This window comes from Cuculus canorus, chromosome Z (genome assembly GCF_017976375.1).
Source record: "Cuculus canorus isolate bCucCan1 chromosome Z, bCucCan1.pri, whole genome shotgun sequence".
Lineage (NCBI taxonomy): Eukaryota > Metazoa > Chordata > Aves > Cuculiformes > Cuculidae > Cuculus > Cuculus canorus.
In genome coordinates this window covers 25,055,973-25,073,912 of record NC_071441.1, presented here as the reverse complement: position 1 = coordinate 25,073,912, position 17,940 = coordinate 25,055,973, and the positions used below count along the sequence as shown (strand labels likewise).

General features: G+C 40.8%; 1 protein-coding gene across 4 annotated transcripts in view; it reads left to right on the top strand.

Moving 5' to 3' along the window:
- Positions 1 to 17,940, top strand: part of SLC24A2 (solute carrier family 24 member 2) — a 275,076-nt gene that overhangs the window by 87,834 nt on the left and 169,302 nt on the right. For all 4 annotated transcript variants that reach the window (XM_054055016.1, XM_054055014.1, XM_054055015.1 and 1 more), the window contains 3 exons: positions 11,198 to 11,326; positions 17,244 to 17,333; positions 17,760 to 17,926. In XM_054055016.1, coding sequence (XP_053910991.1) covers positions 11,198 to 11,326; positions 17,244 to 17,333; positions 17,760 to 17,926 — 386 coding nt within the window. The remainder of the gene's footprint in view (positions 1 to 11,197; positions 11,327 to 17,243; positions 17,334 to 17,759; positions 17,927 to 17,940) is intronic.

Genomic DNA, 17,940 nt, shown 5'->3' with positions numbered 1-17,940 from the left:
CCCTTCTTTGGACCCATTCCAACAGTCCAATATCCTTCTTATGTTGAGGATTCCAGAGCTGGATGCAATGCTCCAGATGAGGTCTCACAAGAGAGGAATAGAGGGGCAGAATCACCTGCCTCAACCTGCTGGCCGTGCTTCTTTTGATGCAGCCCAGAATATGGTTGGCCTTCTGGGCTCTAAGCATGTATAGCCAGCTCATGTCAAGCTTCTCATTGACCAGCACCCCGGAGTCCTTCTCTGCAGGGCTGCTCTCAATCACATCATTCCCCATCCTGTACTGATACTGGGGATTGCCTCGACCCAGGTGTAGGACCTTGGCCTTGTTGAACCTTATGAGGTTCACACAGGCCCACTTCTCCAGCCTGGCCAGGTCCTTCTGGATGACATCCTTCCGATGTAACAGCTGCATCACTGAGCTTGGTGTCATCTGCAGACTTGCTGAGGGTGCACTCTATCTCACTGTCTAGATTATTGATGAATATCTTAAATAGCACTTGTCCCAGTATGGACCCCAAGGGACACCATTTCTCATGGATCTCCATCTGGACATTGAGTCATTGACCACTACTCTCTGAATGCGACCATCCAACCTATTTCTTGTCCACCAAAGAGTCCACCCATCAAATCCATATCTCTCCAATTTAGAGAGAAGGATGTTATGGGGGACCATGTCAAAGGCTTTACAGAAATCCAGATAGATCATATCAGTTGGCTTTCCTGTGCCCACTGCTGTGGTTACCCCATCACAGAAAGCCCCTAAGTTGGTCAGACAGGACTTGCCCCTGGTGAAAGCTGTGCTAGCTGCCATTAATCACCTCCCTGGACTATATGTGCTTTATCATAGCTTCTAGGAGGATCTGTTCCATGATCTTCCCAGGCACAGAGGTGAGGCTGATAGGTCAGTAGTTCCCATGGTCATCTTTCTATTTAAAAATGGGCCAATGTTACTCTTCTTCCAGTCACCAGGGACTTCTCCTGACTGCCATGACTTCTCAAATATCATGGAGAGTGGCTTGGCAACCACATTGGCCAATTCCCTCACGACCCTGGGATGCATCTCATCAGGTCCCATAGACTTATGTGTGTTCAGGTTCCTCAGGTGGTCGTGAACCTGATCCTCCTCTACAGTGTGAGGGGTTTACCACCCTGGTCGCCATCTTGTAGCCCCATGATCCAGGAGGGGTGAGGAGAGCAGTTGTCAGTGAAGACTGAGGCAAAAAAGTTGTTGAGTACCTCAGTCTTCTCTTCATCTGTTGATACGAGGTCACCATTTTAAACCATCAGTGGGGATATGTTCTCCTTAATCTTCATCTTCTAATTGATGTACCTGTGGAAGACCTTCTTGTTAGTCTTCACTTTCGTTGCCAAGTTCAGCTCCAGCTGTGCCTTGGCCTTCCTGACCCCATCCCTACACAACTGGCCAGTGTCCCTATACTCTTCCCGGGTTCCCTGTCCCTGCTTGCACTGCCTGTGCAGTTGACTCTTGTTCTTGAGTTTGACCAGCAGGTCTTGACCCAGCCATGGATTTCCTGCATCTGGGGTCTGAGCTCTCTTGTGCTTTATGGAAAGCATCCTTAAATATTTGCCAGTTCTGTTCTGCTCCCTTGTCCCTGAGGACCATATCCCACAGGGTCTTACTGAGTAACTCCTTGAAGAGCTGGAAGTCTGCTTTCCTGAAATTTAGGCACTTCGGTTGGGCTGCTGGCTGCATCTCTTTCTTAGTGGAAGACCCTTTATTTCTTTTAAGGTTTTCTGCGGAAGTTTCCTTCCCAGCACCTATTACCTCAGGAGCCTCTTGCTCATCTCCACAGGGCTTCAACTGTGCCATGGCATCCCCAGCATGCCCTGTGGCAGAAGGTGGAGGGCTCATACCAGCCCCCATCCCTCCAACCACTGTGTGTCTTCACGCAGCTTTCTTAGGCAAGCCTGATATTATGCTCCTTCCCCTTCACGTCCAGTTTAAAGCGCTACCAATGAGCCCTGGAAGCTCCTGGGCAAAGACCCTCCTCCCTCTTTGATAAAGGTGGCTCCCATCTGATACCTGTAAACCTGGTGCCATGTAGGCCATCCCATTGTGAAAAAACTCGAAGTTATCACAGTGACACCATCCAAGGAACCATGTATTAATAGACTGGAGGTGTCTGATCCTTACAGTGTTGCCACCTGTAACTGGAAATTCCTGTCTGCAGTTCCCTTTCTTCTGGAGTCCTAATGCTAATTCTGTATTACTTAATCATATAAGAAGTCAAAATGTGAAGAAATGTACAGACGTGAGAATTTATAGCTCAGCTCTTCAGCATAGTTGGGCTAACAAAATAGTCCTCAGAATATATTATTTATAATTCATATAAAGTTGCTGCTATACAATACAGACTAGTTGTTAAACAGTGGCAGATTCAGTATTTCATGTAAGTTTGACATGGTCATTGTACTTGTTTCACATTTTCATCCTGGCATCAGGAAAAATAAGTATATAAACGCAGTTTGATGTTGCGCCAAAAAAACAACTGTTTTTCCTAAGGTAATTTGAGTGTAAGCATCCATGAAGACAATGATTTTCTGATGTTTGCTAGAAGCAGTGACTGACATTGTGGCTTTGGCAGATGAAGTTTTCTATAAGCTGTTGTTTGTAAACAAAATAGTTATTGATGAAATGTCACCATATGTTTATATTGTTTATCATTTCCTCTATTTGAAAAAATTTTCTTGGGAGATCTGAAGAAGTTTTCAGACCAGTTCCTGAGCAAACCAGTAAAAGATTTCCTCTGAGGGATTATAGACAAGCGTTAGATAGGTGTTGCTGGATGAAGAACTTGTGAAAGACAGAGTATCCAGAGATGTGATACATTTTTTAGTGTTTGAAATGAGTTACATAAAATAAGAATTGAAGTAGCAAGAATAGGCTTATGAGTATACATAGACTGGTTTAGAAGAAAAAAAGATATATTGCAGCTGTATAAAAGAGAACAGAGAGCAAAACAACCCTTCCAATCTTGTTTCTTGAAAACAGGGAATCATAACTATTTTTTTAATTTAAAGATGTACCTCATTAACTCTGGTAGTATATGGAAAGGGAGCATTTTCCTATAAGAAAAATAATTTGGTTATCATTATTGATTAATGTGCGCTAGGGTACCACATCCATCTTATCCAGGCATAAGTGTATTTATGATACTCAGCACTGCAAATACATAACTAAAAAAAAGACAGCCTCAGGCACAAGCAAGAAAAAATGAGCATACAATAAATAAAATATTGGAAAGAATTATGGTAGCTAATGAGGATTCCACAGAAACATGTTAAGGACTATTATATATGAAGTTCTAGAGTAGCTTATGTCTAAACTTTTAATGACTGGTTAAGGGATCAGGAGCACAAGTGGTGTTCTCTATCCTTCCGGTTGCAGGGGATGATGGGGGAGGAAATTGGAAGACTGAGCAGATCAGTAGCTGGCTCTGGGACTGGTGTCACCAGGAGAATTTTGGGAGTTTGATCATGGGCTGGTCTACAAGACACCAGGCCTGCTGTTCACAGGCACGGTAGATATACCTCAAAGAGGGAAAAGGCCCTTAGCGACACGTTGAAAGAGCTTTAAATTGGATTTGAAGGGTGAAAGGGATAAAACTAGGCTTGCTAGAGATAAGCACGAGAGATGCGTGACAGTGTTTGAGGTGCAAGGTGCTAGTGAGGTCCTCTGGTCTGCTCTACAACATGTTGAGTACACTGGAGCACGTCTGAAATGTCCCTTTACTAATGTGTGCAGTACCCTAAGCCTTCTTAGTAGAGGTTGGGGATATAAGTTCACACAGTAGGAAAGATGTAAGTATTGTTAGTATGTTAGAAAACACAGAAGCACCCGAGGACAGTCACGTAGGAATTAGTGCTTTTTCCTCAAAAAGGTGGCAGGATCAACAGCCCACCTGAAGTGCCTCTACACCAGTGCACGCGGGCAATAAACAGGAGGAATTGGAAGCTATTGTGCAACTGGAAAACTCTGCTATAGTTGCAGTCATGGAAGCATGGTGGGTTGACTCACACAACTGGAGTGTTAAAATGGATGGCTATAAACTCTTCAGAAGGGATAGGCAAGGAAGGAGAGATGGTGTCGTAGCCCTGAATGTTAGGGAGGGTTTAGGCTGTCTAGAGCTAGACGATGGTGATGACAGGGTCAAGTGTTTATGGTGAGAATTAGGGAAAAGACCAGTAAGGCAGAGATCGTGGTGGGAGTCTGTTATAAACAGCCCAAGCAGAATGAAGAGACAGATGAAATAGTCTGTAAGCAGCTGGGAGAAGTCTCACAGTCACTAGCCCTTGTTCTCATGGGAAATTTCCAACTTACCAGATGTCTGCTGAAAATATAATGCAGCAGAGAGGAAACGGTCTAGGAGGTGTGGAACTGGAAGGTGTGGAAGATAATTTCCTGACGCAGTTGGTGGGTGAGCCTGCTATAGAAGGTGTCCTCCTGGACCTGCGGTTTGCAAAAAGAGAAGGACCTGTGTGTGATGCAATGGTTGGAGACTGTCTCGGGTGCAGCGATCATGAAATGGTTGAGTTTTCGATTCCTGGTAAAGTGAAGAGAGGGCTCAACAGAACTGCCACTTTAGACTTCTGGAGGGTGGATTTGGGCCAGTTTAGAGGCCTGGTTGATAGAGTCCCTTAGGAGGCAGTCCTGAAGGGCAAAGAAATACAGGAGGTCTGGACATTATTCAAGAAGGAATTCTTAAAGGCGCAGGAGCGGGTTGTCCTTATGTGCCAAAAGACGAGCTAGCAGGGAAGAAGTCTGATCTGGCTGAACAGAGAAATTTAGCTGCAGCTCAGGAAAAAAAGGAGAGATTATGATCTTTGGAAGAATGGGCTGGCAACTCAGGAGGACTACAATGATGTTGTGAGGTCATGTGGAGAAAAAATTAGAAGGACAAAAGCCATCCAACTAGAACTTCATTTGACTATGGTGGTAAAGGACAATAAAAAATATGTTTGTAAATATATTCACTACAAAAGGAGGGCTAAAGAGAATCTCCATCCTTTACTCGATATAGGGTGAAACAGTGACAAAGGATGAAGAAAAGGCTGATGTACTTAATGGCTTCTTTGCCTTGGTCTTCAATACTAAGAACAGTTGTTCTCAGGGCATCCAGCGCCCTGAGCTGGAAGACAGGACTGGGGAGCAGAACCAAGGCCCCATAATCCAAGGGGAAATGATTAGCAACCTGCTACACCACTTAGGCATACGCAAGCCCATGGAACCAGATGGGCTTCACTCAAGGGTACTGAGGAAGCTGGCAGAAGTGCTCACCAAGCCACTTTCCATCATTTATCAGCAGTCTTCACTAGCCAGGTAGGTCCCAGTTGACTGGAGATTAGCAACTGTGACATCCAATTACAAGAAGAGCCAGAAGGAGGATCAAGGGAGCTACAGGCCTGTCAGTCTGACCTCTAGTGCCAGGGAAGGTTATGGAGCAGATCATCTTGAGTGCCATCACATAGCACATACAGGACAATCAGGTGATCAGGCCCAGTCAGCATGGGTGTATGAAATGCAGGTCCTGCTTGACTAACCTGATCTCCTTCTACGACAAGGTTACTTGCTTAGTTGATGAGGGAAAGCTTGTGGATTTTGTCTACCTAGACTTCAGTAAAGCCCTTGACATCATTTCCCATGTAATTCTCCTTGAGAAGCTGGTTCAAGTGGTATTCACCAGGGCTCCATACTGAGATGAGTTCTGTTTAATATCTTTGTCCATGATCTGGATGAGGGGATTGGGTGTACCCTCAGTAAGGTTGCAGATGACACCAGGTTGGATGGGAATGCTTATCTGCTTGAGGGTACAAGGCCTTTACAGAGGGATCTAGAAAGACTGAATTGATGGACCGAAGCCAATTGTATAAGGTTCAACAAGACTCAGTGCTGGATCCTGCAGCTGGGTTGCAACAACTCCATGGACACTACAGACTTGGGGAAGAGTGGCTAGAAAGCTGCCTGGTGGAAAAGGACCTGGAGTTGCTGGTTGAGAGCTGGCTGAACATGAGCTAGCAATATGCTCAGGTGGCCAAGAAGGCTAATAGCATCCTGGCTTGTATCAGAAATAGACCAGCCAGCAGGACGAGGGACATCATCATCCCTCTGTACTTGGAACTGGTGCATACTGTTTTCAGTATTGGCCCCTCACTCCAGGAGAAACATTGAGGTGCTGGAGTGCATCCAAATAAGAGCAATGAAACTAGTGAAGGGTCTACAGCACTAGTCTTATGAGGAGCAGCTGAAGGAACTGAGGTTGTTTAGTCTGGAGGAAAGGAAGCCTAATCTAGAGGGGAGACTTTATTGCTATCTACCGCAACCTGAAAGAAGATTGTAATGAGTTGGATGTCAGTCTCTTTACCCAGGTAACAAGTGATAGGATGAGAGGAAATCACCTCAAGTTACACTAGGGCAGCCTGAGATTGGATGTTAGGAAAAAATTCTTCACTGAAAGCATTATCAAGCATTGGAACAGGCTGCCCAGGGAAGCGGTTGAGTGGCCATCCCTGGAGGTATTGAAAAGACATGTAGACGTGGCTCTTAGGGACGTGGATTAGTGATGGACTTGACAGTGTTAGGTTAACAATTGGACTTGATATTCGGGGTCTTTTCCAACCTAAATGATTCTATGATTCCCACCTTGCCCAAATTACTTGTTACTTATCGGACATCAGCCTTTAAATGTAGCCTGGGTATGTGGTCTTTAGATGATCGTGCTGGTTAAGAGAAAGTGATACTGATGCCAGTCATTTCTGCCAGGAATGGTATTGATGTGTTTTATGACTATCTAGAACACTTAGAATTAATGTTCTTTGTATTAATATAAGTAAACTGTTCAGTTCTGTGTTCATTAGCATATTTGGGACAAGCTTTTCAGGTACATCACCAAAATGGATTTGGAAATATAGCAGAACCATAACGGTCTGTACAGCTTCAGGTTTTACTTCACTATAGTATGACCTGTGTCTTCATAACAGCAGTTAAATTTATGTTCACATGGAATTTTGTGTAGATGTCAGATTATCACCAGAGTTCATGTTAACTAATGCCACTTTCCCATGTGTTTTCACTCCAGTATCGTTAAAGCCAATTAGCTATAAAGTCATAGCAGGGAATGAGTTTGGGGTAGGACTCATTTATGTATAGATGGGAACATAGTACCACTTGAGCTGGCCTAGAGAAGTCAAGACTTTTGCATAGTAGTGGCAGGTATGTTTTAAACAAGCAGAATATTCTCCGCTTCTGATGGAACATGTGGAGGTCAAGTGAGATACCAGAAGTTATCTAAAATGCCACCACCATGTGTGTGTTTAAGCAACTGAATTAATAGAATTTTGGAATAGAATCCACAGTGTATATCATGTTATCATTATGTTGCAGGAGAGGATCATACTGAACATTGCAAGTATTGAGTTTTCACCATACAGACTAAAAAAATCAAAACTATAGTTTCAGTACTAGTTTCTACAAGTTGTGAGAATGCATATTCAGTAATTACATTGTACATAGTCTGGAGCCACAGACAGTGCATGCAATCTCTGCCATAAAGCTATGCTGAGTCATTTTATATCACTGCTGCTTATTCCAGAGTATGATATTCACATTCATGTGCTTTAAAGCTGCCAAAATTATTATTTCCTTTTCATGTCTTTGACCTCAGCGGATAGTTCAGCATGACTTTGAAATTTGGGGGAGCTAGATTTACAAATATGTTGAACTTCCTTACTTCTATGGGTATTTGGAAGGTTAGTATTTGAAAATCAGATGCTGATTCCAATTTATGAAATAGGAAATGGTGATCCAGTCTGTAGCATCCGTAAAGCATCTAGGAATTTAAACAGCAAGAGAAAGAGTTTTGCCCTACTGCACTGTGGACTCAAGTTTGGCCTTATATTTTCGGGATAGTTGTCTTGGGGTGAGGGATGAGGCAGTACAGCCTGAAAAAGTCTCAAACAGATGAATCAAAGTTTCTCAGGAGACATCTGGCAATCTCCATATGCAGTTCTTTGTGGTCCTTTGCTGCAGCCAGTCACGTTGCCTTGTGCTCATGCTAGTCCAATGCTGTTTGACACAGACTTGAGGCCAGAATGAGGCCCACTGTTGAAGTACAGTGTGTATTGGTACAATGCTGCATGAACCAACTTAGATGTTAATTTCCGTACATTTTGCAGACTCACATGCAACTCAAAGCTTTTGTTGTGATTAAATACAGTTGTTAATCATGCCTAATCTCTAAAAATGGCAATTCAGGAAGTACTTTGTCACTCAGTGCTGTTTGTGAAGCAGTCATTTATGGAGCTTTATTCCAGCTGAGTCTGCTGCTTGAATTAAACAGAGGCCACTCAGAAAGAGTTACCTAGGCAACCCTTCAATTGGTCCTTTTGTGCTGAAATTTTACCTCAGTTGTCATATTTCAAAGCTGAACATCCATTTCAGATTGATTTTCCAACCCCAACAGCATCTACCAGAATGGGAAAGGAATGGATTTGGTTTTTAGAAAGTGGCACCGCAAACTGCACTAACCTAGTCCACTAAAAGTTAAGCCTCTATAGATTGCAGTAGTGAAGTATGGATCATCTGCCTGCTTTGGTAAAGACCAGAAAGCTAAAGGCTAGAGCTAGCCTCTTGAGCTGCTCAGGACCATCTTAAGTACTGTGTAGAGTGTGACAATTGTGCCTATATATATTTCTTAAGTTTTTTAAATGATGATATCTATTACTACGTTTTCACTTTACTGTTGTCTTACAATCATACAACTTCAAAGTTTTATGAAGTGTAGGAGCTAAAGTATTGTCTTTTGTTAATATCACACTGTCAAAGTAGCTGCCACCTGTCAGTGTGTTAAGAGGTAAATAAGTATTTGCTTCCAGTCTATTGCAGTTGAGCTTGCTTCTGTAGGTACTGATACCCAGTAGGTACTCTACAGGTATTCAAGTAACTGACATGTTGAATAATTCAGGAATTCATAGTAGTGGAGTAATAAAGACCAGACCAGTTCTCCAATAAAAAAATAGCAATAAGCAGAAAATATTATGAACAATACCAACATATGTTGACATTTCATTAATCATCCTTTTGCTTAGAAAAAAATAACTGACGTTGTCATCTAAATGACTGCTTCTTATAATATTGTCATAAGGTTTATATAAGCAACCTTAAGACAGACCAATAACTGATGAGAAAACTATATTATTGATTCATGGGAAGAGTAACTTGCGCACTGCAGGTAGAACTGAATTCTCAATTATTTTTGCAAAAGAAGGAAACAAGAACATTACATTAAGAAGTAGTTGTATACCTCTCACGCTCTTAAACAAACAGTTTTCACTACAGAATCTTTTGGACTTCTTCAGCTTTCACTGACCTCTCTAAGAATCTTTCCACAGGCTTAACAGGGTTTGCATTACAAGCATTGATGTGGAAAAAACATTTAGGCCATTTTTTCCGTCATCTTATTGTGCAGTATAAGTTAGATCTATGTGCGATTCTGGAGACATCGCCTACCCGTGTTAAAAGTTAAGAAGTTATTTTAACACATACGCCCAAAAGGCTGAATTGTGTTCACTTTGCTTTCTTTCTGTAGCACTCTGAGAGGACTCCTTTTTGTTAGCAGAAGCAGTCTAAGGAAAGAGAATTGTGTGGCAACCAAAAGGGTTTCTATCATGGGAGAAGGTCCCTGTAGACCTTCTATGTAATGGTGATGACAAGTTAACAGCATACACGGGTTAACAGCATAACTGGCACTTTTGATGGTAAAATCAACTACACAAATAGCAGAGGAATGTTTTTCCTTTAGTTTTAGTACCAAGTTGTTAAGAAGACTGCTGTGTTCTGGCTGTTCTAAACATGAGAGGCTTAGACTGGAGATAAGGAGAAGTGTTTTCCCTATGAGGACAGCCAGTGGTGGAGTTGGGGCCCAGGGAAGGTGGGCCATCTCCAGTCTTGGTGGTTTCACAGCTTGACTGGGCACAGCCTTGAGCAGCCCAGTCTGACCCCACCCAGCCAAGCTGTGGAGCTCCCCAGGTCCCTGCCTACCTGAATTACCCCATGGTCCTATGAACAAGAAAATACATACATACATATATGTATGTATATATACATAAAAACTGAGACTAACCCTATAGCTTGGGAACCAGGAGTGAGAGGGGCGAGGCAAAGAGGTGGTCATAGAACATGTTCTAACCTGTCACAGTGAGACAAGGCTCAATTAAATGTCTTCAGACAGTACATGTGAACATGTTTTCAAATATAGATGTTTTCTTACCCTCAAGAGTGAACACTGAATTAACATGGAGTTTCTTGTGAAACTTAAAAAACTTACATCAGAAACTTTTCCATTTTTGACTGAGGCTTATGATGAAGAGATCACAAAGATCAGGTCAGTTCTGAAAGGAAGCCATTTTTTGTTGATAGAAGATGTGAAAGCAAAAACAATAGAGATCCTCAACAGCCTTTCAGAAAATGATCTCCGTAATTCTTTTGAATGCTGGCAGCATCATATGCAGCTGTGTGTCAACTCAGAAAGGAACTATTTTGAATGTAGTCAATTTTCTTATTTCGTTAATAAAAATGAGTTACAGGCACAGTCGTCTTGTTTTTTGTTGCTCAAAAAAGCTTTAAAAGTCTGGTGTATGTATATATGCATGTGTACATATATATATATTTCTGTTTACATGCATATATGTGTCTGGGGGGAGGTGTACACACATGCACCCTATCCCTATCCCTATCCCTATCCCTATCCCTATCCCTATCCCTATCCCTATCCCTATCCCTATCCCTATCCCTATCCCTATTCATCTATGTGGCCAAATCTGATGCAGTCCTAACCAGTTTTGATCCCTGACTAGACTAGCCCACATCCAAAGGGAGAGTTTGTGGGAAGATGTATCAGAGGCATAAGGTTCACCACCAGAAAGAAGGCACAACACTGCTCTGTGCATCCCAAGCTACCAGTATCACAGTCAGCATAGCCGCAAACAGATGTCCTCAGGCAGGCTGTGCTGCAGGGATACCTCATAGTCTGGCCAAAATCTTTTTAATGTTGTTATGTAGGTGTGGTGTTGATGCAATGTTTTCAAACCCCATGGGTTCTCACTGAAGCACAGCACAGTCCTCCGGACTCTTCTTTAAAGAAGGCTTAACCTCGTTCGTTCATTTACATTCTTGTTATAGAATGAAGAGGATGAGGACCAGCCTCTCAGCCTGGCCTGGCCTGACACTCCACGCAAGCAGCTCACCTACCTTCTTGTATTTCCCATTGTTTTTCCACTGTGGGCTTCCTTGCCGGATGTCAGAAAACCTGTAAGTAGTAACTGTTGTTGTCATTCTGTTCTCCACAAAGAGGGGCTTTCTAGCTAAATGCCAGAAAGGGACCATAGTGGGTTTAGGTAAAAATAGAATAAATTCTTTTTTTCAATAGTTTCTTCTTTGAAGAGGAGGTCACAACATCAGTCATCAGGTCTTAAAATGGGTGCATATCGGCAACTAGTTTGTAATAGGTCTATCAAGATTGCCATTTGTACTCACTAGTATTTTAAGACACAAAGTGAAAGCTCTTAAAACTTCTTTGGGGCCTTCACGTCTGTGTTTCTGGATCTCCAGTGAATATCACACAGCTGCTGAGGAAGTCTGTCCATCTGCAGTACCCTAAAGAGTACAACTGGTAGGACTGTAGACTATCTAAATTTTCTTTCTCATTCAAAAATAATGGTATGCATTACTTTAAATGCATGTTCTACTAGACCTTTGTCTTCTACTCATCATCTTTTTATTTTCTTACTAGAACAAGATCTGCAAGTCCTTCCACATGTAAAATACTTGCAAGTTTTGTCCCAAGCTCAGCTCAAATCATGTGAGACTGGTTATTAATGCAAATCACTTATTGTGACAAGTTGTCAAGTCTTAGGACTTCTATATTCACATTTGCAAATACACCTGCCTCATGGAAATAGACTTGCCTCGTGGAAAGTAAATTGAAAACATCAAGAGCTGAAAAAAATCTTTCAGTAGTGTTTTAATCTATTTTCCTTTCTGGATCAAAAATAGATTTAAAAGTGCTGCAAGAGAGGGATGCACATCTTGTAAGCTTATAAATCAACACCTCGGATTCTTCTTTACCTCCTTACACACGCTGAAAAACTCTGCCATCCCCCATAGTGAAAAACTGCAATTTAGTGCAGGAAACAATCTAGAATAAGACCTCTAATTTCTTTTTAGATTAAGGTTTCTCAGAGGATATAAACTGATATTTTCCCTTCAAGTCTTTAAGCTTTCTTTTCTTAAAGTTTTCTAACAACTCTGGCAAACATTTTTTGTTTGGTAACACAGAGAGCATATGAAATTAATTTTAATATTTTTTATTTCTGTATTTATGCCCTCCTTTTGTCATTCAAAACCATCACCATAATTTTTTTTCATGATTTGGCCCAAAAATGAGCAAGTACTTCTAAAAAATATGTATATGCAGTATTTTTATAATCTGAAGTTAACATCAATAGGCATGTAGCCTTATCCAATATTCTGTACTGTACAAGTGAAAGCAGTTGTTACAATAATGGTTTTGTAAAGTGAATACCTCAAGAAGATGCATGCAACTGTTAAATGTGAGTAACTATTAACACTAGTATTTTTCGCAACTGGCAGTCCTACAGCTAAAATATCCTGCTACAACATTTTAAAATGTCACTTTCTGAAAGGAGTAGCTTTTTATACAGAAGTAAAAGAAATTTAGTTTGTAATTACATTAGTAATAACAAAATATACAATAGCCCATATCAGTATGACAAGCTGCTTACTTTGAGAACTACTGTTGAAGAATTAACCAGATGGTTGAATAAACTATCTGACTTTTAAAGGATGCTTCTTTGGTGTGTCTGTCTCTAAAACATTCTCCCTTATGCCCGTGTGCCATCCTCACTTCCTAGCAAAACCAAAACCTAATATCACAGCTCAGCATGGGCATCAGAAAACAACTTTTCATGAAATCTGGAAGGCAAATGTTAAAACAAACTTAAAATAATACTTAAGTAGATTTTGTAGGTAGGTCTACCATGAGAGAATTGATTTGAAAGTGTGGTGTAATCTTAGTCAGAAACACAAATTCTGCATCAGGATGCTCAGATCAGATTTGTATGTATAAAATGAACACTTACGTGCTCTATGCTGATTTGAGAGACCATATGGAGCCTTTGACATCCTTTGTCGGTGTCCATTTTTCAAAAATTAGTTTTCCTTTGCTCTTAGTGTCTCTCTTCTAAAACATATTTTCTCTCCACATAATGGTGATGGCTTGACCGCATTTCCTTGTACTATGTCAAGCTATATTTAGCTCCATGAGATTCAGCAGCTCTAAAGAAAATTATTTCGTATACAAGGTCTCTGGTTATAAAGTTAGTGAAATTCTTACTGCCGTATTGTTCTCTGTTGTACACATATGCAGATTTTTATATACTTAGAGTAGATTCTGCATTAGTTCAGCTATCTCTTAGCTGATTCAATAGCTGACATTTTAATGTGTGTTTAGTGTCTGAATAATACATGCTCACATTAAAGCCAGTGTATATTAAAATCCTTACTATAACACCAATAATGTTGCTGGCAGTATACCAGAAGTAGGTGTGCCTTGGGGCATTTTGCACCTGACTTTTTATTCAGGTTTTTTGAACAACAATGGATATTTTTCCTGTACTAATAGCTGATTTCCCCAGTGGCTCTGTAAAGACCACAAACATAACTTTCCTCCTCCTGCAGTAAGGGATATTGAAAGATTGAAAGGGAAATGACGTGACCAAGGTGGCCCAGTGGGTCAGTGGCAGCTATTGAATGCTATTTCTTTTGTTATAGCCTTACTGAGCTATCCATCCCTTTGCATTACAGGCCAGAAAATGGCTATTGGGACTCCAGTCCTGCTATCACTGGGACGGTTTGTTGTATCTCTGCAAATTCCCTCTACCAATTAAGAGGTACAACTTACGTGAACTCTCGTTGCCATACAGAGATGCACTGTTACCAAGGGGACAAGGACGAGATGTTCCTGCACAGATCCACTTACAGGAGCATGTTCTAAGTAATCAGATTTAAGCACTGTCAAGTATGAAAGTAAAAGCAGAGCTAGCAATGCAGATACATTTATGTACAGGACAAACATATAATTCATTCAGGTTAAAGGTAAAGTAAAGACATTAGCAATAATACTGGCTAAAATTAAGATCATTATTTTGGAGATTTTTAAGCACTCACTATTTTTTGGGATCAGGGTCTCAGAAGAAAGACCTTCATACTTGGATAATTCTTGGTACTTGAAGTCCTTTTTTTTCAGACACTGACATGAAATCAGTAGAGAAATGTACCAATAAAAATGTCCTTAAGATTTCTGATAGACAGGAACAGTACCAATCCAAGCAATCTACACTGAAACTGCAAAATTCTTTCTCTTTTGTTAGAAGATTATAGCATAAGAACTGGCTTTTGTCATTTGTCTGTTACTATGACCACAACAGAACCAATTGGTAGTACACTGGATGCTCTCTTCACAAGGCAACCATCACAACAGCTACGAGAAAAGTGGGCGAGAAGTATTGCTGTCTGCTGTCTCTGACTAATTCTTCTGGGAAAAAGCTTGGCATTAGCAGCTCTCTGTATTTCCGAGAGCTAGGTAGTTGCAGTGAGGTAAATCTCAAAAGAATGCTGTCATTACAAAATAAGCATGGTTATTGTTATACACTGGAAATAAAATCCAGTATCTGAAAAAGAATCAGTGCTCTCATTACTGCTTTTTAAAAATTTCATCTATATGCAAATTATATAGCAGCATCTCCATTCTTGAGTTCATCATCTGTAATATATAAAAGCTTTAAGTTTTGCCCCTTTTGAATTTCGATGTTCCCGCTTTAAAAACAGGTAATTAAACTGTTCAACGTATTAAAATACTCTTAATCTTGAACTGCTGCTTATCAGCTAATTTAACTGGGAGAGGATTGGCTAAAATAGACTAGGAATACACATGCTGCAAAGTTACTGACTCATAATTCTTAGCCATCCAGATTCTGTGGGTGTCTGACTCAGGCAATATCTCGGTTTTTTGCAGGAACCATTTGGTATATTTAACCACACTGACAGAGAGCTATTACTGGACAGTACAGCTCTTGCTGTATTAGTTTTGCGTAAGCCAACTTATGCTTATATACTGGGTGTTACATAGTGACTATTCACTTTGCATTGAAATGAGGTGCTCTGCATAGATCTTGTGACCAGCTGCAGCAAGTTTATTGCTTTGTCTTCTCATTCAACATACGTATTGCCGGAAAATCTCGATTTTGAAAGGGAGGCAAAAACCACTGAAAGTTGAGGGAGTTGGCTACTAAGAATGGTGAAAATAAGTGCTAGCTATTTAGTTTAAAGAACAGGAAATTTCTGTTTAGATTCATTTATCCCTTCCGGACTCAATTCTGCTTCCACTGATGTCAGATCACTAGCTTAACAGCCATTCTTTGTGCTCCTTCCAAATTGTGTTCCTTTGCAGACTAAGGTCTTATGTCCCCTGATGCATGTGAAATATTGATTTTAAAAATAAAAGTCCATCTCAAGTAGGTTTAAACATCGGAAGCTCATTATCAGATTTGACAAAAATTTAAAACTCCCTTTTGAACCAGTAAATCTGTTTGCTCTTTTTAACTCTTTGAGTTAAGAAGCAGATTAACCAAAGTACCCTGGGCAGATCTAGAAACACTGCTTGTGACAGTAATGGAGTATATATTAAAAAAGGATGTTTCCAGGTGCCATTGTGGCTATTTATGCATATACTTAAAGGTAATTCATTTAAAATACCTACTGGAATGGTTTTCTTTCTCCAACAGAAGTTCGGTTGTTTATATATATATTTTGGGGGTTGTAAGCATGGTTAAATCTGTGCCATCTTTGAAATGTGTTCTGATGTATGTTCAGTTGTGGAGTTGTATAGGACAGTCAGTGTTTACAAGCTCAGTTTTCAGGAGTGCATTTAGCGTTATGCAAAGTGTCTACAGGTAGTGAGTAAGTGTTCTGTAGCACAGCCTACAGCCTCACCTGCTGCTAGAGCACACATTGACCTTCTAATTGTCCTGTCCTGTAGAATGAGCGTGCATAATTGCCATTGCTGACTTTACCTTTTTCTCATCGATTATGACCTGATCTCATTCCATTTACATCAGCAGAAAGAGTCTACACTTTTTCAGAGGGCTGCAGACCAGCCTTGCTCTTTTCTGGTTCAGCTGACAGTATCATTCCTGCCTGGCCAGCTCTAATGACCAGCCCAATTCAACGAGCACCTCTTAGTCCACAGCCACCCATGCTGATCAGTTCCTAAATGGCAGGCTCTCCTGCATAAATGACTCTTGTGTCTGTTATACAAGAAAAGCTGGCTGTGCAGCTCTGTTAAATACTCTAAAAAGAAGGCTTTATCATGGCTTGTGCAAGCTGAATTGACAAAATCCGAATACTATTTTCTCTCCAACAGTCATGTTCAGGGAAAGCCCTCCAGTCCTCTCTGCTCCCATCACATCCAAGAATGACTCTCAGGCTAATGAGTCATCTGATGCAGTGAGGGCAGGTCCTGCAGTGGAAAGGGGTACAGGCAAGATGTGCTGCCCAAATATCCTGCAGGCCCCTGCAGAGCAAAAACTGGAAGTGGATTTAGCAAGCACTTAACAGGAAAAAGTAGTGCAGGGTGGAGGGGCAGCTAATAAATTCCGTATGTATATTTTTTTTAGCTCCATCATATTGGCAACCTTTGTTATACTGACTATAAATGGTGTTGCACAAAGTTAATTGATGTATGAATGAAAGGTATGGGTATCTTTTTAAAATAATAATTATAAGCATGAAGTTACTCATAAATTTTGAAAGTCAAACTGCCAAACTGCCAAATACATGTGCAAGCTGCAGCGCAACAGAGTATGATACAATGACAACCAAAACTTGCCATTCATCAAACAAGTTGTTAGGAGGTGTTATTTTACAAATGAAGTGATTGGAAGAATAAGACATAGGTAAGTATATACTAGTGCAGGGAGTGAGTTTCTTACCATTCCTGACATTTTGTTTGATCATCTGATGATGATCAGAATAGTTGGTGAGAGCAGGTCAACAGACAAAATGAGAGGCCACTCATTTTGAGAAGCAAATAAAAGTACGGCACATCTTCAACTTAGGTATTCACTGTCTCTCCTTGTTTCTTTTTCAGAGCTCAAGAAAATTTTTTCCTATCACATTTTTTGGGTCTATCAGCTGGATTGCATTTTTTTCTTACTTAATGGTCTGGTGGGCACATCAGGTAAGGAGGTGATACCAGTACAAAATACAAGCCCTGCCTTGTGTTTTGCACTGTGAGAGATCATTTAGAATCAGAGTCTTATCATGTGTCTCATGCTGAGTAGTGCTTTATTTTAGGAGCTGCAACTGCAGATGAAGTAAATCACTACTCAGTAAATGAAAAGTATTTCAAGGACCTGTTCTGACCACAGGACTTGATCATTTTGGTAACATCAGAGGCATCAACAACCTCTTGTCAATGCATAATGGTTCTATTTATCTTTCTCCTGAAATGTAGAAGTCTGTGAAAATGACTGATTCTCCAATCTTGACTGTATTCTGCAAGCTAGTTATTAAGCTCCAGGATAATATTCCTGCTTAAACATTTTTACATCAGAAAGCACTTTTTCACAGGATATTCTTTTGCTGTTTTGTTAAACCCTTTTAGGTTGGAGAGACCATTGGTATTAGTGAAGAAATCATGGGACTGACTATTCTAGCTGCTGGCACATCCATTCCTGACCTTATTACCAGTGTTATTGTAGCACGCAAAGGTCTGGGGGATATGGCTGTATCCAGTTCTGTTGGGAGTAACATATTTGACATCACAGTGGGGTAAGTCCTACAGC